Source organism: Chaetomium tenue, assembly GCF_020726465.1.
Source record: "Chaetomium tenue strain MPI-SDFR-AT-0079 chromosome Unknown F5144scaffold_4, whole genome shotgun sequence".
Classification (NCBI taxonomy): Eukaryota; Fungi; Ascomycota; class Sordariomycetes; order Sordariales; family Chaetomiaceae; genus Chaetomium; species Chaetomium tenue.
Window position 1 is genome coordinate 3,864,341 of NW_027117332.1, and position 20,676 is coordinate 3,885,016.

Here is a 20,676-nt window from a genome sequence, read left to right on the forward strand (position 1 = left end):
GAACAGACAGCCAGAGGAGCCGCAGATGATACAATGGCTCCAGGAGCACCAAACGATCGATGCCGCAAGCCAAGGTGCGGATAGGGACGCCTTGATGTACCACGAGAGCTTGGGAAACGGCTCAGGGCCCTCCGGGGGGCCCGACGATCTCTAACTCCACAACAACGGAAACAGGCCGCGCAGTACAGGAAGAACTGGCGCAAACAAAAGCCTTACATCGATCTCCCAGCAGACGAATACGAAGTAGCTGCTGTACGAAACACCAAGCCGGACAACAGGCTCTGGATCACAGCGCGATGGGGAAAATGCGAAGCCCTCGCGTTGGTAGATGGAGGAGCGCAGATGAATCTTATCTCGCCCACATTTGTGAATCAACTCAGAATCCCATGGAGGATCAAGAAGAAAGAATACATCGTCAAGGGACCATTCGACACACAATGGGCGCGACGAGAAACAGAACCACTCGACATGGAGGTGGAAGGGAAAACCACCCAAGTGGTATTCGACATCGTGGACATGGGACCAGAGAAAGACATGATTCTCGGACGCCCATGGCACAAGGACTACGACCCAGACATCAGTTGGAAGGGAGATGGCCATCTGCGACCGCGAGAACCGCGGGAGCATCCAACCAACCTGAGGAGAAAACGCGCAGAACAGGAGCCACGGACGAGCAGCGGGCCAGAACAAGCCCCCTCTACGGGCCCACCGCAGGAAGCAGCAAGTGCAGAGAAACGCACTCTGGAATCCGGAAGAAGCGGCACACGACAACAGAAGCAGACACGGGAGGCACGAACCATCGCCGTCGTCTCAGTCGATGAGCACGGAAAGCTCAAACATGAAACATGGGTCAGTCGACGTGAAGCGGCAAGCATTGAGCTGCCAGCGCAAGAAGTCAAGGTACTCGAAGCATCATTCATCGAGTCAGGAAACAAGTTTGCGTACTACGAAGGTACGCCGAAAAATGCAACAACGGGAAAGATCCCAGACGACTACAAGGGTCACCCGGCATTCACAGCAAAGCATCTTACAGGGCTACCTGATCACGGACCTTGGGACCACGAGATCAAACTCAAGGAAGGAGCCCAGTTGAAGTTCTTCAAGGTGTACCACACCAACGAAAAGCAAGATGCAGAGTTGAGGAGTTATCTCGAAAAGAATCTCGAGATCGGACACATCAGACCATCAACATCTCCAGCAGGCTACCCAGTCCTCTTCGTTCCAAAGAAGGATGGGAAGCTCAGGATGTGTGTGGACTACCGACAGTTGAACAACGAGACGGTGAAGAACCGCTACCCATTGCCACTGATCGCGAGGCTTCGAGATCAGCTGTCAGGGGCACAATACTACACCCGCCTCGACCTCCCAACTGCCTACGCCCACATCCGCATCAAGGAAGGAGATGAGTGGAAGACGGCTTTCCGAACACCCTACGGGCACTACGAATACCTCGTCATGCCATTCGGATTGACCAACGCACCAGCAACGTTTCAAGCCGCCATCGACCACGCAATCCGACATTGCCTCGACAAATTCGCAGTCTGTTATTTGGACGACATTCTCATCTACTCCAAGACACTCGAGGAGCACAAGGAACACGTGCGGCAGGTGCTGGACGCACTGCACGAGCACAAGTTGTCAGTCAACAAGGACAAGAGCGAGTTCCATGTCAAGAAGACAGTGTTTCTGGGTTACGAGATCTCCCCAGGGTGGGTCAAGATCGAACCCGAGAAATTGGAAGCTGTCAGGACGTGGCCGACACCGACGAACGCCACCGAGGTCAGAGGATTCATCGGATTCGCCAACTTTGTCAGGATGTTCATCAAAAACTTTGGCGACATCGCGAGACCCCTACACGAACTCACGAAAAAGGATGCCACATTCCAGTGGAAGCAGGAGCACGAGCAGGCTTTCCAACGAATCCGCGACGCGATAGTCGCCGATCCAGTGCTCATGCTGCCTGACCCCAGCACACCGTTCGAAGTCGAAGCCGACGCCTCGGACTTCGCGATCGGAGGACAGCTTGGTCAGAGGGACAAGGACGGCAAGCTTCACCCAGTTGCGTTCTTCTCCAAAAAACTCGAAGGACCAAGGCTCAACTACCCGATCCACGACAAGGAGCTTCTCGCGATCATCGAAGCGTTCCAAGAATGGAGACCCTACCTCAGCGGTACAACACACGAAGTTCAGGTGTACACGGACCACAAGAACCTACGATATTTTACCACCACGAAGGTGCTGAACGGACGACAAACTCGATGGGCAGAATTTCTGTCCGAATTCAACTTCACGATCCACTACAAGAAAGGCTCGGAAAACGCACGAGCGGACGCCTTGAGTAGGAGAGCAGATCACCACGACAACACATCTGAAGCCTCACCACCATTGCTATATCAGCAGACAGACGGATCGCTACGGCACGCTTCCCAACCGACTGAAGACTACGAAATCGCAGCGCTTCAGCAGCAGTCGGAAGATCCCGAAGTCAGGCCCCTGCAACCGTTTATAGAATGTTGTGCGGCCTTCAGAGAACAACGATTGGAACGGGATTTCCAAGGAACCATCGCGGACGACCAGCGCGAAGCATGGCAAGAAGAGCCAGAATCCAAGATCGCAGGGTTGCGACTTGAAGGAACGAGACTCTGGTACCACGACAAGGCCTACGTCAGGACCAGCGACCAGGAGGAGCTCATTCGAAAGATCCACGAGTCGAGACTCGGAGGACACATGGGAATCAGCAAAACGATCGCAAAAATCAAGCAGAACTATGACTTCCCAGGAATCAAGCAAGCGACAGAAGAAGTCCTGGCAGAATGTGACCTCTGCGGACGAAGCAAACCAGGACGACACAAGCCATACGGGTTATTGCAACCATTACCAGTCGCAGAAAGACCATGGAGCTCGGTGACGATGGACTTCATCACCAAGCTTCCGACATCCAAGGACTCAGCGACGGAAACGAAGTACGACAGCATCCTCACAGTGGTGGATAGACTCACCAAATGGAGCTACTTCCTTCCCTACAAGGAGTCATGGTCGGCAGAACAACTCGCAGACGTGATCTACCGCAACGTCACCTCGGTCCATGGATGGCCGGAGGAATGGATCACGGACAGAGACACGAAATTCGCATCAAAGTTTTGGCAAGCTCTGATGACGAAGCTGGGCACGAGAAGTAAGCTTTCGACAGCTTACCACCCACAGACAGACGGACAGACGGAGCGACTCAACCAGATCGTCGAACAATACCTGAGGGTGTACGTCAACTTCCAACAGGACGACTGGGTCGAGCTGTTGCCGACAGCGCAACTCGCCTACAACACCACTGTCACAGAGACCACGAAGGTCACGCCATTCTTCGCGAATTACGGCTTTGAAGCAGATTTGCGACAAGGGCCCGATGTTTCGGTGCCCAGAGCGGCAGTCAAAGCCGACAGAATGAGCTCGCTGCATGCGATGCTCAAGGAAGAGCTCGAGTTCGTAAGGACACGAATGAAGAAGTTCTACGACAAGAACAGGCTTGAGGGACCTCGCCTAGAAGAGGGGGGCAAAGTTTACCTCATTTCTCGGAATCTTCGCACGAAGCGACCAAGCAGGAAGCTCGATTTTCGCAAAATCGGACCGTTCAAAATCGACAAAAAGATTTCGGAGAACAACTACGCACTCGCGTTACCCTCAACAATGCGACTACGGACCAACGTTTTCCACGTCTCACTGCTGGAACCAGCACCCAAGAACGCACGGCTAAACAAAGGCGTCGAGGCAGAAGACGAGGAGGAACTCTGGGACGTCGAAGAAATCCTGGATTCGCGCATCACGAAGGGACGAATCGAGTATTTGGTCAAATGGGCAGGTTTCGGACCCGAAGACAATTCATGGCAACCTGCTACAAACTTTAACTGCCCCGAGGAGTTGAAGGATTTCCACCGGAGGAACCCGGACCGACCAAAGGAAACCCCACGGACAAATCAACACCGGCAAGGAAAGGGTCGCCAAAAGAAAAACTAGTACGGTCAGCGAGGGAACAAGGGAGGACGGAGGGGGGACGCACTCTTGCCCCCAAGAAGGGTCAGAAGAGGGGACGGCGGGAACACGCGACGCGGCGGCCTCACGACGCTCTTGTTCAGCCAACACCTCACCCTCCTTGCGGAACATACGAAGGGCCTCCGCCTCCAAGGCTTCGCGCTGGCGACGAAGACGATCCACCTTGGCCAGAGCCGCGCCTAGAGCACGATCGGCCTCACGCTGCTCCTCATCCAATTGACGTTTCCGGGCCACCACACGCTGAATAGACGACTCGTCGTACCCAAAGCAATCGCAAGACCGACTAAGGACGGCGGCGCAGTTGGTGCAAGTATCGTCGCCTTCGGGAACCCGGCAATCGGGGAGTTTCTTATCTTCGCAGCGAGAACAACGAACCATTTCAACGGCAAGGGCGCTGAGTTGCTTAGCACGGTGGCGGCGACGCTCAGTGCTGGATTTTTGGGAACGATTCTTTCGCACACGATTAGCAGGCATGCTGGGCGATGGTGAGGGAAGGAAGCGGGACACTTACCAGGAACAGAATTAAAAAGGCTGTTGGCGCTACTTCAAGAAAATTTGGCAAAGGGACGAGTCGCCGGGACGTCGACCTCAGGGGAGGGGCATCGTGTCACGGTTATGGCCGCATGCAGCCGGCCGGCGGGGTACGCTGGCAGTACCCCGGTCCAATCATTGCGTACGAACGCACAGCCAATGAAGGAACAGTCCCGTTGCTCATAAAGGGCCGTGCCAAGGGAATGAGCAGGTGCTCATTCTGCTCGTTAAGGGAACTGTGAGCACCCTGAGCACCTTGTGCTCAGGATGCTCAGAGCTGAGGCCCTGAGCACTCTGAGCACCCTTAGATAGCTAGTATATAGCCACTAGTCCTGGAGAGCTCTGGGAGTTCTCCAGTTAGCAATCACAACTACAGTTCGCTACAAGCTCGCAAGCCTACTGTTGAGACAAGTCTATTGTTGTGCACCCTTTGGCTGCACCGAACCTAAGCATCCTTTGCAGAGATTACCTTCACCGAAGCTGAACCCTAACAGGATAGGATCCTGGAGTAGGTTCGTCACACCACGTAAGGTAATTTACAAAAGAACCCACCCCCCTCAACACTCCCTCCCCCTCCCCTCCCCCGTAACCGGCCTCAACGCCACCTCATCCGACTCCCTCCTCCTCTTCCACGACCTCATCCCCACCACCACAAACACGATCCCATTCCAAAACCCGCGCAGCGACCCCGTCACCCCCACCGTCAGCATCAGCGGGTAGGACGCCGAGCGCGGGTCCACAAAGGATGCTACGCGGTTCGTCGACGGCGCCACCCAGACGAGTAGGAGCGCGAGGAAGAAGAAGAGGGGCATGAGGATGTATTGCCGGAAGGAGAGGGAGGAGGGGTTGGCGGGGATGATGCGCGTGGCGGTGGAGGCGGCGTATTGGGGCGGGGGGTATTTGAGGTTGTGGGGGGATGCGTCTGTGTCGGTGGTGGAGGATGGGGAGGGGGATTCGTCGGTTGTTGTTGTTGTTGTTGCGGAGTGGTGGGCGCTGCTGTCGTATTCGGCGGTGGTGGAGTTGCCGCAGGAGGAGTCGTGGTGGTGGTGGTGGTGGTGGTGGGTGCATGCCGGTGGGATGCTTTCGTCGAAGACGGTGGCGTTGGCTTGGCTGCTGATGGAGCGGAGGATGCGGCGGCGTTTGGCGATTTCGATGCCCACGAGGAGGTAGAGGGCTATTGTGGCGAAGATGGAGGACCTGATGGGGAGGTTGATGTTAGTTAGGGACGGGAAAGATACGTGGTGTGGTGTGGGAACAGTACCATATGGGGACGTAGTAGAGGACAATCCTGAATAATACCCACTTAGGGGCGATGGCGCACCATAGCTGGGTAGAAGCCTTGTCAGCTTACTAGGCTAGGGAACTCAGGGGTTGAGCAAGGATAGGGATGCGCTTCTTACCGTAACACTGCCGTACATGGGGCCGTTCTCGTCGGTGTGGATAAAGAGAAGCACCAGGGCGGGGATGAAGGTGACGGTCGTAATTCCCACCATGTACTTCCACTCGAGGCGTCTGAGCGACTCGACATCGTAGCTGCGATAGACGATCAAGTACACGTTGACCGCCATGGCCATAGTCCAAAGGACGTCAGCGATGGGGAACCTGAGGAAATGACGTGTTAGGACCCGAACGCTTGCATTCAGCTTTCTTTGGACAAGGCTCACATTTGGTTGAGGAACCCCTGAAACTGGCATAGTGTGGACGAGTTCCCCGCCGCCGGCCCACTCGTCGAAATCATAGTACATGTCACATCGAGGGCGTTGTAAAAGGCGTTAATGACGATAAGGCGGTGCATGGGGTTGCGAAAGTGTTTTGACAGGCAGTAGGTCGTGATAATGGTCAAAACACCGAGAGCGGAGAGGGCTGAGGCAACACGGGTAAGGATCGTCAAGACTAGCAGCTGGCCCTCGTCGAGCGCCGCCTCGCCGCGGGTGTGCAACATGGTTGCTGTCGTCGCGCAGTCATGTCAATCAAATTCAATGTTCAACCCTTTGGCTTGTCGCTGTTGGTCGTTGGCGCGACGGAAACTCGGCCATCGGCGGCAGCAGGAAGATGATAGCAAACATCATGGCGGTTTGACGGCTGGGAAGGTCGATATATCGACGCGGAGACATCGCGCGATTTGCTCAGGTGCATTGCGTGCTATGGAGCCATTGGTGACGGGCATCTTGTGCTGTTGGGCTGCAAAGGGGAACAGGGAGGTTCGTGGGGGTCGAAGCAAGCCAGTCAACGCGAAGCCCCTTCAGCTGCGTGGTTCCAAGACATGGAGCTGACCTCGTGCTTTGCGGGGGTTACCAGGAGAAATTCGAGTCCGCAGTCCCAGTGCTCTGGGTCACATCATGCAGACCCCTGAAATAAGCATTGGGGGTCTGATAAAGGGACCATAATCCTCCGATTTTGGTTGTGTGGTATTTTCTCTCTATTTTGACTTTTGTGCGTGACCTGGATTTGAGACGTTTCAACAGCCAAAAACGGAAGACAACCCGAACATAGCCAACAGATTGATGCCAGCAGAGTGAGGTAATTACAGCGCGGATGAGCTGAGCCGTCGTCGATCGCGGAGAAAAACATTCCACCCGTGCAACCAACGCAGAGGGGTAAAACATCGGACGACTGCTTGAAGCGGCCTCCATGAAGCGGCCTCCAGAAGTTACTTCTCGCCCTCGTTTGTCACTGATGAATCCGTTCAGTCGCGTTTTCACGTGCGCATCCTGCGATGTGCGTGCGTGTGCGCGTGCTCAGAAAATTGAACACAGAGGGCTTAAAATTACCGTCGCGAGGATTTGGGCGATGACGTGCTTGTTGGCACCCTCAAATCCCCCCACGTAGGCTGCTGGCCCCTGGGTGATCAGAACAATGGCCGAGTCGTGCCCCCGGGATTTCTGCGGCGCAGTCCCAGCAACCTCGACCTTGCATAAGTTTCGTTCCCTGCATGCATGCAACTGAAACCCCCGTTGCTCGCTTCTCTTTTCCCAAATTTGGTACTTGCAGCCGACTCGACACGCCGCCTGTTTCCCGTTTCGGACGATGTCCTGATGGTTGGGAGAGGTACCCGCACCGGAGGCGCAAGAATAGCTCACCTTGGCAATGTCTCCGACTGAAAAAGGGGCATGACGCCACAAGAGTGAGGTGAGGTTGGCAGGAGGGTTCTCGGAGATGCCTAGGACATCCCCCGCCCTCGCCCCCACTGATTGAAACCTACCGTCCTCCTCGGCTTCGAAGGAATCGATAGCACATGGCATTGGGGGTCTTGATCGCCTGGGCGTTTGTGCGTTCTTCGGGAATGCCAGCGACCGCCATCCTAAAGACGGGCTGCTGTTGAAGCTGGCGCGGGGAGAGGCGTAATTCGGTTGGCCTTGATGATCGCTAGCAGCTGACAACGAGTCATGTTGCGTGGGCGTGCTACATATTGGACGTCGTCGTAAGGGGATTGAAGATGGAAACCATTGAACTCGTTTATGGCAGCCGTGGCCCTCGCCGTCCCAGAACCGCCGAGAACATTGAACACGGACGGTCAAAGCGTGAGGGCGGGCGGGAGTTGGGTACCTCCCTACCCACACAGCTGCATGCTTCAATTCGTTCGTCACATGCCAAGGCACTACAAATGTGGCCGTAGTCTCGAAGGAGTGCTACCAGTCCCGAGAGTAAGGTCATCGTGGGGGACAATGACGAATATCGTGTTGCCAGGCCTCGACTATCGAACTAACTCGGGGGCTGCTCTGCCTGTGATGCTTTTGTTGAAGTTCTGCTCTGTGGGGCGGAAAGGCGTCATGAGTGCCGACCATAGAACATGGGAGGGAGGAGTCCGAGGCACAGTGCTAGGCAAGTTGGTGCTGGAGGTGTGGTGGAGGGGTATGTGAGCACACCGTTCCGCCAGGTCTCCCAACGGGAGCCGCTTTCCGTTTTGAGGTCTCCAATAGTTGATTGAAACAAGGCGGCGCGGGTTGAAAATTACACTTGCCAATACCTGGCACTTACCTATGTAAGTCCCTGTTGGAGTGTTACGATGGATGCGTCTGGGAGTTGGTAAGAGGGTCGGGACATACCTCCATTGCATATAGCCACATCTTTTCTCACACCATCAACAATACCCATGAAGGGAATCTCGCTTTCCCGTGCCCAGGTTGAGACTCAAGAATGGGGGGTTGATGTTCGCGTCGTGCCAGGCACATGGCACAGGCTATGGAATACCGAAAAAAAGAAAGTCCACAGTTTCCAAAGGAATAGGCCGGTGAGTTGCTGCATCAGAAAGATTGTGAGGAGATGGAGTTAGGGTTCAGAAAAGTGAGGGTTTCATTCAGGTGACTCCGCGGAGGCGGCAATCAATTACCAAGAAGGGATGGATTAGGTTGCGTTGGGGTCCAAAGGCTGCCTGCAAATTATGCTGCCGCGTAATAGAGACTGGACGGTGCTACTGTGGATGGTGTATGGGTTTGTTGATGTTACCTTCTCCTTTTAATAAATATGTTGACGCAGAGGGCGAAGGGCCAGAATATTGGCAGGTTTGGTCACCGGATGGCCACGGGCAGAAAGGGTCTCAAAGAGTCCAATCAAGTTAAATTCTGTGGGAAATCGCTGGAGTTGTCTTGTGAAAACGCGTCTGTCATGCAGGAGTGCGGGGCTCTTGTGATGGGATGGTGAAAGGGGATTGGTAGCCCCTGAGCGCGTTTGAGCGAATAGCTCTGACAACCAGCTCGGTTTATAGGACCGGAGGAACAACAACCCAGGAAGTTGTACAGATCTGCTTGCCCTGCCACATTTGCGTATGCACGTGATTGAGACATCCGTACGGTTTTAGACAGCCCCCAATAGTTATCTTCCGAGGCCCTTCGGAACTTAGGATGATGGTTGTGATAGGGCCAGTCTGTGAGGCTTAGTGGGGACAACAACATACGCGATGTGAGACAAGCTAGGTCCTGGATATGTATAAGAGTTCGCTGTTCGTGCGGCCCCTATATGCATTGGAAAGAGCATTGTGGTCAACAGTAGACCATTCTCTCGCATATCCAGCTTGTGACCCCTGAGTCCTTGATAGCCCGTTGCCTACCTTACCCGAGACGGAAGACAGTTCCAACTCCCAGCACCAAGATGACTCTCAAAAGTCTACTTTTGCGTGCGTGCACGCTCCTGCCTCTTCTTGTGGCAACTTCGGATGCTCAGAAGAACGGGTCGATGTCGATTGGATTAGTGAGCTGCCCTGATGAGCACCTTTTTTACGTCACAACTGTGAAACTGACCGCAAATGCTTGGTTAGGTTGTCTATGACCAATATACCGGTCTTGATGTCTGGGGCCCGCTGGAGTTGGTCTCGGCAGTAGGTTGCCTGCATTTCCCAACGGATTTATGGATATGCTGATACCGGCCCTAGCTCTCATTCCAAAAGGACATCGATATCCATCTCATCAGCCACGAAATCGGCCTCGTCAAGTCCCGAGTGTTTCTGGGCGGCCCCAAAGGGGCGGCTGCCTCTGCACCCCAAATCCTTGCCACTCACAGCTTTGAGAACCCGCCCCCGCTGGACGTCTTGTTGATCCCCGGTGGCATCCTGTCGGATAAGAACGCCCCCGCCCTGAACGTCTTCATCGCCGAGCAATATCCCAAACTGGAGTATCTCCTCAGCGTGTGCACGGGCGCTAGGAACCTCGCTGATGCCGGTGTGCTCGAGGGCAAGCGGGCGACGTCCAACAAGGCCGTGTGGGATACGGTGATCACGCATGGGAAGAATGTTACCTGGGTGCCGACCGCGAGGTGGGTGACTGACGGCAACATCTGGACCAGCTCTGGCGTCGCGGCAGGTTAGTTTCTCATTTCCTTGCGGTGGAGTTCCTGCGGGTTCCAATTCTGATCATCTTCACAGGCATCGATATGATGTACGCTTTCCTGGCCCATTACTACAGCGACGATGAGGCGGGCGTGCAGAACATGATCAACGGGGTTGAGTACGCGCCTCACACAGACCCGCATTGGGACCCCTTCTCAATTGTCCATAATGTGAGTGACACCTTAATTGGAGCCGGTTGGTTCGGATGCTAATCGGAGATGTTTCTAGATCCCGGGAGCGGACACAGGTGGTTCATTGGCAGACTGTGTCAAGCCTGCCGGGTACTGATAATCCGCGGTGTAACTTCAACACGTTTTCGAAGCGGTTGTTTTGCGGGCCCTTTATAGTGATCTAGAGTGGTTTTGATGTTGGGCTGGAAGTTCCTGGCCGTTTACCGTTCTGCAGTGTGAAGATGCCGGGGGAGCTTGTTGTGTTGACTGTAGCCGGCCAAGGAACGAAGAGGAGACCCTAGTCATATCTTGTAGGGTGAATTACTAGCTCAATGCAGTTCTGGATTCATAGTGATCATTCGATCTCATGTGGCGAACTAAAGGGTGACGCGGTACTTGTTTCTTCATGTCCCAGCTCAACCTCAGATTGGGAAAAGAACCTTGTTACTTACATGTGTTAGACTCTTCGTGCAAATGTCGGCTAAACGTTTGCGGAAGACGGCACGATGGTTACCGCAAGCCTAGGAACCCTTATTTACCTTTTACCTTACCCGGTCCCTTTCCTCGTTCTTCTTTTATATTTTCTGGCCTTTTTGCTGCTTTCCTTTCGAGTCCCGCGTTGCTTGGCAACAAGGCAATGGGCCAGCCGGGCTTGGAAATTTTCAGCTTTGTGTTTGCGTTGGACAGGGCGTACTGGAGGTTGTGTAACCCCTTTCCGAGTTTAATTGGGCCACTTGGGTGAGTGGCTGCCTGTCGTCTGTTTGCACAGCAACTCGACCCCTTAGGTACTCGAGTATTCTCAAGGCTCTTCCTCCGTTTCTCTTCTTTTCGCCACGCTGGTGGGTGTTTTGTGACCACTGGGCAGATTTCCATAATTGCACGCAACGATGTCGGATATTTCTGACGGGCTCAATGTGTTTGTGGACCAGTTCCGCGCCCAGATGCAGGGCAGCGTGAACTATGTGACGGTTTGTTTCTCTGCTTGAGTCTCAGGCGGAACCGTTCTAGGCCGTTTTAATCTAATGATAGTGATGGGAGTGCTAACTAGGGTATCTGATTAGAAACTGGCCGTACGATTCAGTGAACTGGACCGGAAATACACAGATGTATGCCGCGATCTCGAGCGCGAGCGGGTTGCTGCACGCGCTACGCAACAAAGCACTGAGAAGTTGGAGGCCGAGCTGAACGGGTTGAAGGAGGCAACGGTTAGATCATCCCCGTTCAATACCGGCAACAATAGGATGGCTGACGCTGTTTAGATGGGCGGGGGGTTTGTGATCGTGTTGGTGGACGCTGATGCCGATGCTTACATGGTAACCGTGCTCCAGTGATGCTTCGTGCTAGCTGCTTGACGGAGCTGACCGGCCTTCTGTGTGCTAGTTTGACGACAAATACTTTGCCAGTGACCCAGCAGATGGCGGCGAGCGGGCGGCAGTGGATTTGAGGGCTGCAGTGCAACAATACCTGAGATCACTCGACCCTCCTCTGGCCAATGTACCCGTGATCGGCCGGGCGTTTGCATCTGGGGAGGGCTTGGCAACTCTATTTGCCAAGTTGGGTATGGCCAAGGTCTGTGGCCCTGAGCAAGTTGTCTCTCGCTTTACACGTGGGTTTTCTCAGGGCGACGACATGTTTGACTTTGTCCTCGTGGGGAAGGGCAAGGACCGTGCCGACTACAAGTTGATGAGTTAGTTCCGTCCCCAATACCGTGCCTTTCATTATCACGGCTGCTGACATGTGTGATAATCCAGGTGCCTTCCGTCAGTTTGTCAAGAACCCGACCTGCCGGCACATTCTCCTTGCCTGTTGCCACGACAATGGTTATGTGCGAATGCTGGAGAAATACGTTCATCTTCCAGAGGTCGTCGGAAAGGTGACAATGATAAAGTCATTTCAGACGGGGAACGAATTTGCTAGCCTTCCGTTTCGGTCAGTGACTATGGAGACCGTGTTCAGGGGCCACCGTTTGGGCGTTGGTGTTGGGCCGATCTCAAAAGTCAAGAATGGTGGATCCGAATTTGTTTTCGGGGCAGGCGGTTGCTCAGCCGATATCGCCTCGTCTTCGGACAGCGTAACAGTGAGCCTTTCGCCCCCAGTCAGCTATGCAGCCCGCGCAGCAACTTCACAGCCAAAGCCTACCCCACCGGCAGCCAGCTCACGACCGCGACCTACGTTTGGCACCATCGATAAGCAAATTATCTTGATCAACACCGACGGCCACCGCATCGACATGCCGCTGCCACCTCGATCGGCGACAGTGGCCGAGAGTTTCAACCGGAAGACGTACGTGGGAGGAAAGCGGTTTTGCAACATGTATCACCTCTATGGCGCCTGTCTGGGAGGCTGCGGCTTTCTTCACGGCTCACTGACGGCAGGAGAGAAACTGGTGATGCGGCACAAACTCCGTGGGGAAAAGTGCCATGATAGGGGGGCGTGTAGGGACCCCATGTGTTTCTATGGGCATCACTGTACTTGCGCCAAGACGGGCAAGAAATGCAATTTTCCGGCGGCGATGCACGCAGTGGATCTAAACAGCTGGAGGGAGGTTGTGACCGGACTCGGGGTTTGATAGGTGGTGATAGGGGAGTTTCGGAAGAGCACGGGATAATCAGCGAAGCGGGAGTTCCAGGTACTAGGTACCTAACTATAAAACTTGCCTCTCCATCCGTGATACCCGTAACAAAACAGAACTTTGGAGTCGTAGCGCAGAAGTTGGGTCAAGATAAGGATGACGCTTGACCCAGGGGAATGGATGTCCTTTTTTGAGCATCTTGATTGAACCCAGGCAAGTACACAGTGTTGAGCTGATGATGTCTAGTTTGTACACGCACGCATACTTCGTACCTCTATACAATAGATTGGAAAGGGATTAAGGCAGTCAGGAAAACGAGGCAAGGAAATCAAGACCGGGGAAAGAACGTAAAGGGAAAATATTAACGAGATGAAGAGAACTAAAGCACCTAAACAGAGTAACCTCAGGCAGGCTTTGGTTTCGTTCCTTCTGGTTGAGGTTGGGTTATTCGGCGTTCCGGCCCTTTTTGCGGGACGGGTGGGTCCACAAGACCCCTCGACACACAGACCCCACTCTGGATCCACACGCACCCAGACCCCACTTTTGGCCCACACGATGCATCGAAAACCCAGACTCCACTTTGCAATTCCTGTGCACCTAAATTTGATGATTACATAACCCTTCACAACGACAACCCTTCACCGAGACCAGTCAACCTTAGCCATCTCACGGATTGCTATAAAATTCTTTACAGTTCAGCTCCATCCCGGAATCCATCACCAGAAGTTCCCCCACCAAGAATCAGTGCAATGGCATTTCCGACTTGGGCGCGTCAAACGGCGAAGGCCATGTGCAAGGGCGCTGCCTTTGGCGATCGGCCACCCTTGGGACATTGAAGACCGGATATCGGGGCATACAGGCAGGTAAAAGAGAGTCAGTTTGAGAGTCCAGCTTGTGAAAAGTCCACCAACTACAACCACAAGCGACTACACCCAGCATACAAATGACCTTCACCCCCCGGATGCGGCGCCTTGTCACGACACCAGGTTTGCACTGGTCTCAGGGAGTCGGTGACTGCGCTCGTCGGCGACTGCACTCATTCCCATGACGACCCTTTTTAAACGATGCCCTGGACCGTTGCTATCATTACGGGTGTTTTTGATGGCTGTCGGTCAAGAGTGGGGTACGGGTCCGGGGTTGGGGAGGAAGGGGGGGGAAACGTGGCTCTGCAATGGGAGCGACAGTTCGCCGCTTTAAGCGGGTGACAGGGGTTGTCCGACCACCTGCACCAGACACCCTCCCATTTGATCACCTCCCCCTGCGAACCCCAAGATATGTCTGTCGCTGCTCTAACCGGCGAAGAAGAGCCCGGGCAGCGTTAATCTGACCTGCACCCTATTGGTTAGGCTGTTACTCCAGCTTGCAGGTATAAGACCACCTCTCCCACCCATTTCCCCCCTCCCCTTCCCTTTCCTTGATATATCCCATTTACTTCCCCCATAGCCCCCATCGTCAACCATCCCCATCCTGCCATTCCGCCCAACCCCATCGCGCCGTCTCACCACCCCATCCCTTCTCGCCAAGACACAACCATTTTGATATCAACCTCGTCGCCCTTACTTGTCTATAACCCATTTACACCACGAGGCCGCCCCAATGGCGTTTCCCATATCACCACGGCCATCCTCAACGAGGCCGTCAATGTGCATCAGCCACATGAACAATATAATAAAACAACTGACCCGCCATCGCTTGGGAGATGCCTTCGAGGCCCTGCTGGACCTTGGCGATGAGATGCATGACATGGTCGACGACTTGGGGGGCCTTAGCGACCTGCATCAAGTCGACCGGCTGCTCACATATATCGTGCACCACTCTGCATATGGCGTCTACGACCATGTGGACCAGGTCATCAACACCCTCGTTTTATTAGCCCTCCGCACCTGCGACAGGCTGAAGTCGGCCGACATACGCCTAGGCCCGGACATGGTATTCTGGCTATCACCAACCCAGTCCGAGATCGATGACCACCTTGAGGTCTACCGCAACTTTCTCGGATATATCACCGCCTGTATCGAATCGCCATCATCGCAAGATCCCAACTTGCAATCGGCGAGGCAATTGCTACAAAGGCTGCGTCCGCGGATAAACACCGGCGTCTATCGTTGGACGCGACCGAAAGGGGTGGATCACGGTGCCAAGACGGATGCCGTCGCTCGGCGGCACAGCCTCCGGTCATCCACTCAACGCCAAAGGTCCGGTATGACTAAGCCATTTTTACCACGACCACAACCACCACGCAAGCCCGCTGCTGGTTTCATGCCAACGCCGTCACCGCAGAGCGGAGATGTCGGGTTTGAAGTTACCCTGCCGACAATACCGGTTTACGGCCGCGGTAGGGCGCACCCTGAACCCGCTGCGCCGCTTTCTGACCCTCTGTCGAACACCATGGGGCGTGAGAGTTGTTCGTTAAGAGGTGCCAATGAAGTTGTTGATAAGATGGTCCAGCCGTTCGTGCCGCCGTCGGAGTTGGTAGGGTTAGAGGGGGGTAGGTGTCGCACGGAAAGGAGGAATGTATCCAATATTGGGATGCCACACCACGATGCTGGCACTCCAATCACTCCAGTCGCACCCATCGGGACTTTTAAACTCCGGCCTGAGCATAGTTGTTCCTCAAGATGCTGTCCCTTGCGGTAAATGATGGTGGGAAGCTAGATAATGCGAGACGCAAGGGGAAAGGCCGAGCTTGAAACAATTGATCGTTTGCTATTTCGCTATCAATTCTGCCCGTGCTTCGTGATCTCGGATAGGGATGTGCAGTTTCATGGCGTCTTCTGCTTCGTTGTGACTTCCAGCCTTTTATCCCGCGTGGTACCGGGTCGGAGTCAAATGAGAGGCACCAGGCGAAATGGTGCGATAGGTTCAGGGACGATCCGGGGTTGAAGTCCTCTATGAATGGCGCACCTCCCCTCTCCTACCTTCCATTTCCCAAAAATCCGAATTCCAATCGGGAAGGTCCCGTCAAAGCTTGAACGACTCTGCCCATAGCTAAAATACCTCTTCTCTCCTAGCTTGGACTTTCCCGGATTCCCAATCCTATTCTCAAGTTCATGATCGCAGCCATTCGACTCACCAACCATCTGACCAGCACAGCCGAGCAAGATTATTCTACATCAATATCCAACAATCGCAACAAGAGTCTAGCTACCACTAATTGCCCAACTTCCACAACAAACTTGGTAGTTTATTTCAACATAACCATCCAACAACCACAGCAGCCCTTCAACCGCAACAATAACCATCCCGCCACGAGCTACAGCTAAGCTAACCTAACTCGCAAACATCATGGAAGAAGAACAGCCCTCCGAGTATCCCTCCCCCATCACTAACTTCCTCTCAGCCGTGGACGCCGAGCCAGGCTTAAGCCCCACCCCCGACCCAGGCTTCAGCCCCAACCCCAACCCAGGCTTCAGCCTCAACACCGACCCAGGCCTCAGCCCCAATCCCGACCTAGGCTTCAGTCCCAACCCTAACCCAGGCTTCAACCTCAACCCCAACTTGAACCTCCGCCCCACAGGCACCCCCCAACACCAACACCAACCCCAACACCAACATCCGTCCCCTCCCAAAGAAATCCTAGACCACTTCGGCGACACCGTGCTGCGCGTCGGGGTCAGTCCAACACCAACACCAACACCAACCGCAGCAGCGTCAGCGTCAGCGGCAGCGGCAGCGAGACCACGACCAACCCCAACCACCCCTCCCCAGCCGCCACCACCACCCCAGCGCCCGCCCCCCAGGAGCAGCCGCGCGATTTCAAAGTGTGCTCGCACACGCTCCGCCGCGCCGGGTTCGCGTGGGACCGCGTGTTGGTGGAGCAGCGCCTGCGGGCGCGGGCGCCGTGGTGGGCGCCCCGCGGGTATGGTGCTGCTGCTGCTGCTGGGCAGGATCGAGATGGTGGTGATGGTGGTGGTGGTGGTGGTGGCGGGGCAGGGGAGGAACGAGACGAGGAGGGGTGTCGGGTGGTCTGTTTGCCGCAGGAGAGGGTGGAAGTGTTCCGGGTGCTGCTGACGCTGGCGCATGTGCGGTGGGAGAGGGTGCCGGTGCCGAAGGGGGTGGGGTTGGTGTATGAGGTGGTGGTGGCGGGGGTCAAGTATGGGATGCTGAAAACGCTGGTGCGGTGGCTCCGGGGGGACCAGGGGTTGGGGTTGGGGTTGGTGTGGAAGGAGGTGAAGCCGGGCCAGCTTCCGCTGGTGGATGTGTTGCGGCTTCTGCATGTGGCGTGGGAGTTGGGTTGGGAGAGGGAGCTGACGGAGCTGGTGATGGCTTTTGTCATGCATTGGCCGTTGCGCGGCCATAATGGCATTGGCATCGAGACCGTGGAGGAAATGCGCGAGAAGGTGTCGGCGCGGGGCGTGCGGTTGGGGCCGGATCGCTTTTTCAGTGAGTCGTTCTCTTGAACCTGAGATGCCGTGATACTAGGAGCGTCCTTGTTGTTGGGAGCAGGACTAAACTGCTTTTGGCGTGTAGGAAACATCGTCGACATTCGCGGCCAGCTTATCGACAACGGGCTCGACTTCTGGACAAACCTACTCCAGCAAATTGACAACGCGGACAAACGCGACATCCCAACGACCCGTTGCCGGGCACCCTACGTACCCTGGAACGATGCCGGAAGGGAAAAACGGGATTGCGACCTTCGCGCTCGGTCTGCCATCCTCTTGCATTTGGGGAACCCCATGGAGCCGGATAGTCGCAACGCAATACGGCACTGGTATCTCTCCAATCCTCTCTCGATGTTTACAGACGACTCGAGGAAAATTGGGAACGAGCTGAGCTCTCCACCGCGCCATTCTACCTGTTGGCCCCGTTTGATCAATCTCCACAAACCCTATTCGAAGAGCCCGCTCATCACGCATGAGGAGAGCGAGTGGAGGTATTTACTGACTGTTGAGGACAAGCAACACCTGTTCACACGTAGCCGCGGAGAATGGTGTGAAGCACCGCAGTCAAGGAAACGACGATGATGCCCTACGAGAAGGATGCTATAGGATTCCAGGAAAGTTAGGAAGGTATAAATATGCAGTTGTCGGACCGGCTTGCGGGGAATTAGTCAATCATGGGTTTATGAACGGAGAATGATTAAGACTTGGCGTGGGAGGGATGACAAGGTGGAAGAGAACATCGACCGTCTCGGCCTCGGATAGGTATTAGGTTCATGTTGTGAACGAATCAGATGTTAATCACCCCTACCACCAGACCCTCACCGACGGAATTACTTGCCAAGGCACAACTAGCGGATGTTCGATGGAGGACATGTCTACTGCGTCATGAGTCATGAAAACCATGGGAAAAGCAAAATCCATCTTATGTTAACGACCCAACTCCGTTGAACGTGCCACCACCTTTCATGTTCTCCTCCAGCACCAACTCCTCCACAGCATCATACCCATAACTCCTGCCCCCATCAGCAACTCCAGTCCCCAACACCCCCCAACCCCCACTTACCCCCCCTCCAGCGCCCCCCCCTCCCCACCCCCAACTACCTAAGAACTAGCATTCTCCCCCTCCCCCCTCCGCCGCGCCGCCGGCCGGGTGCTGCTGTTGCTGCTGCTCGCATTGTTATTGTTCGCCGCCGCCGCGGTGCGCGAAGCCGAAGCCGAAGACGACGCCGCCGCCGCCGTCGTCGTCGAGGCCGCGGGCCGTTCAGGAAGACGCGTGGTCGTTGTGCGGGCCGGCTGCCGGGGCGCGGTCCCGGCTGCGTTCGACGTGGATGAGGCATTGGCATTGGACGCCGTTCCGCCCGAGGCCCGGGGCCGCGACGTTCCGGTGCTTTGGTTGGTGGTGGGAGCGGTGTCGCGGCTGTTGGTGGTGGAGGTGCGGGCGGGGGTGGATGTGCCCTGGGGACCGGTGGTTCGGGCCGTGCCCGTGCCCGTGTTGGTGGAGGTGGAGGTGCGCGGGGTGGTGGTTGGGGCCGAACCGCCGCGGCCAGCTGTCCCTTGGGGAGCGCCACGTCCGGCTGTTCCCTGGGAAGCGCCACGTCCGGCTGCCCCCTGGGCAGCGCCGCCCCTGCCCGCCGCGGCACCACCACGGCCAGCGGCTGGTGTTTGGCGGCCCGTCGGGGCAGTGTCGCGGGCTCCGCCGCGTCCCGCGGAGGATGACTGGGCGGGTGCCGCGGCAGCAGGGCTGCTGGCGGCCGGCGCGCGACCTCGGGGCTGGCTGGCAGTGGTTTCCTGGGAGTTCTCGGCGGGGGGCCGTGGCGGGACGGCGGAGCGTTGCTCCGGCGGGGTTTGCCCCTTGCGCAAGGCCTGCTCGCGCTCGTTGATCTGCTCCTCTGTGAAGCGCTTGCCGCCCTTGTAGCTTTCCTGGCACCAGGTGAGGAAGTTGAGGAATCGAGTGCCGTGGCAGGTTTCGGGAAGCTTCTTGATGCAACCGGCGAGCTCCTTGCGCAGTTCTTCGGCCGTTGGGTGCGTCGTTCGAGCTTTAGCCCCGTCGAAATCGTATCTCATAGCGCTTAAATGAAGCCCTAGGGCGAGAAGAATGCGATGGGCGGTAGTGATAGGCGAGAGAACCCCCGCCTGACGGCGAAATTCAACCGTCCCGATATCCATGAATGCCTCAAAGTTAAACGAGGTATAACGGTCACCTTCAATAAGGCCGCCCTGTATCTCGTGCAGAAAGTTGGACTGACCCCTTCGGCCGGCAGCCAGGTCATCCAGCTTGTCAAAGACGGGTCCCCAACCTGCACGCTCAACTTCTTCATATTCCTTGGTCGCAAAAGACTTGTAGTTTGGGCGGGCATAAGTGGACTCCCGGCGATCCGGCGGGAGGAATTCGCAGAGAGCCTTCTCCCAAAAGTATGACGTCTTGGCCATCCTCACGAGCTTGGCGACGGAGTAGTCGTTTTCTTTGGTTTTGACCGGTCCGGGGGATACGTGTACGTGGCAGCCGCAGAAGTCGCTAGTCCAGATGTCGAAGTTTTTACACACCGCCTTGTAAACCATCTCTATCTCCTGCTGCCATTGCTTGGACACCGACATGGGCGGTGAGACAAGCTCGACCCCCCCTACGCCACTATTAGCTCACCTCGTAAAGACGCATAGGAGAGGCCGGGCATACGTACACCACTTCCTGGGGTCGATGGGCAGCGTGAGCATTCGCTCTGATAAACTCGGGTCCGGTTCGCAATGCCATCCATTCTTGGGGCCTAGCATGGCATCGATGTCGGCCTGAATCGCCCTGCCGACTTCTCTCCGTTGATAAATGACTTTGATTTGGGCGTCACGGTCCGGCGGGTTGTTCTTAAGGTCGAAATCCCAGTTTCGCCAATACTCCGGTACGGAGTCTGGGTTTGCGTGTCTCTTTTTCCAGGTCAGCACTTCAACCTTTGGCTTGACTTTAACAAAGAGCTCGATTTCGACGCCGAAAAGCGGCAGCCGAGGAGCCGGCGGGGTTTTGGTGTTGCCAGCGGACATTTCTGCAGCAGGGCTAAGGATGTGAGAGTAGTGTAAAGGAAGTTGTGAAAGATGCTATTGGACTATCGATGTAAAGCTGGTGTTTACTACTATCCCGAGATCTCTTCATGGAACATGGAGTTT

General features: G+C 55.5%; 5 protein-coding genes across 5 annotated transcripts; 3 read left to right on the top strand and 2 right to left on the bottom strand.

Annotated features, from left to right (window-relative positions):
* Positions 1 to 4,988: 4,988 nt before the first annotated feature.
* Positions 4,989 to 6,517, bottom strand: F5144DRAFT_593276 (uncharacterized protein; the record flags this gene model as incomplete). The annotated part of the gene is made up of 5 exons (XM_066790440.1): positions 4,989 to 5,078; positions 5,166 to 5,772; positions 5,837 to 5,901; positions 5,976 to 6,177; positions 6,240 to 6,517. 5 exons carry the CDS (start codon positions 6,515 to 6,517, stop codon positions 4,989 to 4,991), a joined length of 1,242 nt encoding a protein of 413 aa, XP_066643680.1.
* A 3,146-nt stretch (positions 6,518 to 9,663) lies between these two features.
* On the top strand, positions 9,664 to 12,990 carry F5144DRAFT_593277 (class I glutamine amidotransferase-like protein; the record flags this gene model as incomplete). The annotated part of the gene is made up of 9 exons (XM_066790441.1): positions 9,664 to 9,762; positions 9,944 to 10,370; positions 10,433 to 10,566; positions 11,371 to 11,409; positions 11,496 to 11,534; positions 11,628 to 11,785; positions 11,826 to 11,836; positions 12,564 to 12,849; positions 12,909 to 12,990. The coding sequence occupies 9 exons, from the start codon at positions 9,664 to 9,666 to the stop codon at positions 12,988 to 12,990; spliced, it is 1,275 nt and encodes a 424-aa protein (XP_066643681.1).
* A 1,299-nt stretch (positions 12,991 to 14,289) lies between these two features.
* On the top strand, positions 14,290 to 15,844 carry F5144DRAFT_574451 (uncharacterized protein). Its single transcript, XM_066789023.1, has one exon. It carries the CDS (start codon positions 14,735 to 14,737, stop codon positions 15,773 to 15,775), a length of 1,041 nt encoding a protein of 346 aa, XP_066643682.1. The 5' UTR covers positions 14,290 to 14,734; the 3' UTR covers positions 15,776 to 15,844.
* Positions 15,845 to 16,300: 456 nt separating this feature from the next.
* On the top strand, positions 16,301 to 18,435 carry F5144DRAFT_621296 (uncharacterized protein). The gene is made up of 4 exons (XM_066792056.1): positions 16,301 to 16,750; positions 16,879 to 17,103; positions 17,233 to 17,521; positions 17,609 to 18,435. The coding sequence occupies exons 1-4, from the start codon at positions 16,424 to 16,426 to the stop codon at positions 18,103 to 18,105; spliced, it is 1,338 nt and encodes a 445-aa protein (XP_066643683.1). The 5' UTR covers positions 16,301 to 16,423; the 3' UTR covers positions 18,106 to 18,435.
* A 10-nt stretch (positions 18,436 to 18,445) lies between these two features.
* Positions 18,446 to 20,553, bottom strand: F5144DRAFT_490323 (putative amidoligase enzyme-domain-containing protein; the record flags this gene model as incomplete). The annotated part of the gene is made up of 3 exons (XM_066785790.1): positions 18,446 to 18,536; positions 18,848 to 20,144; positions 20,202 to 20,553. The coding sequence occupies 3 exons, from the start codon at positions 20,551 to 20,553 to the stop codon at positions 18,446 to 18,448; spliced, it is 1,740 nt and encodes a 579-aa protein (XP_066643684.1).
* Between the last annotated feature and the right edge of the window lie 123 nt (positions 20,554 to 20,676).

What these genes read in the sequence shown, in the direction of transcription:
- F5144DRAFT_574451 (XM_066789023.1), top strand. Translation starts at nt 14,735, where the DNA reads ATGGCGTTTCCCATATCACCACGGCCATCCTCAACGAGGCCGTCAATG.
- F5144DRAFT_621296 (XM_066792056.1), top strand. Translation starts at nt 16,424, where the DNA reads ATGGAAGAAGAACAGCCCTCCGAGTATCCCTCCCCCATCACTAACTTC. An exon ending in ACACCGTGCTGCGCGTCGGG is followed by an intron (nt 16,751 to 16,878) that starts GTCAGTCCAACA and finishes CCCGCCCCCCAG; the next exon opens with GAGCAGCCGCGCGATTTCAA. An exon ending in GGGGCCGGATCGCTTTTTCA is followed by an intron (nt 17,522 to 17,608) that starts GTGAGTCGTTCT and finishes TTTGGCGTGTAG; the next exon opens with GAAACATCGTCGACATTCGC.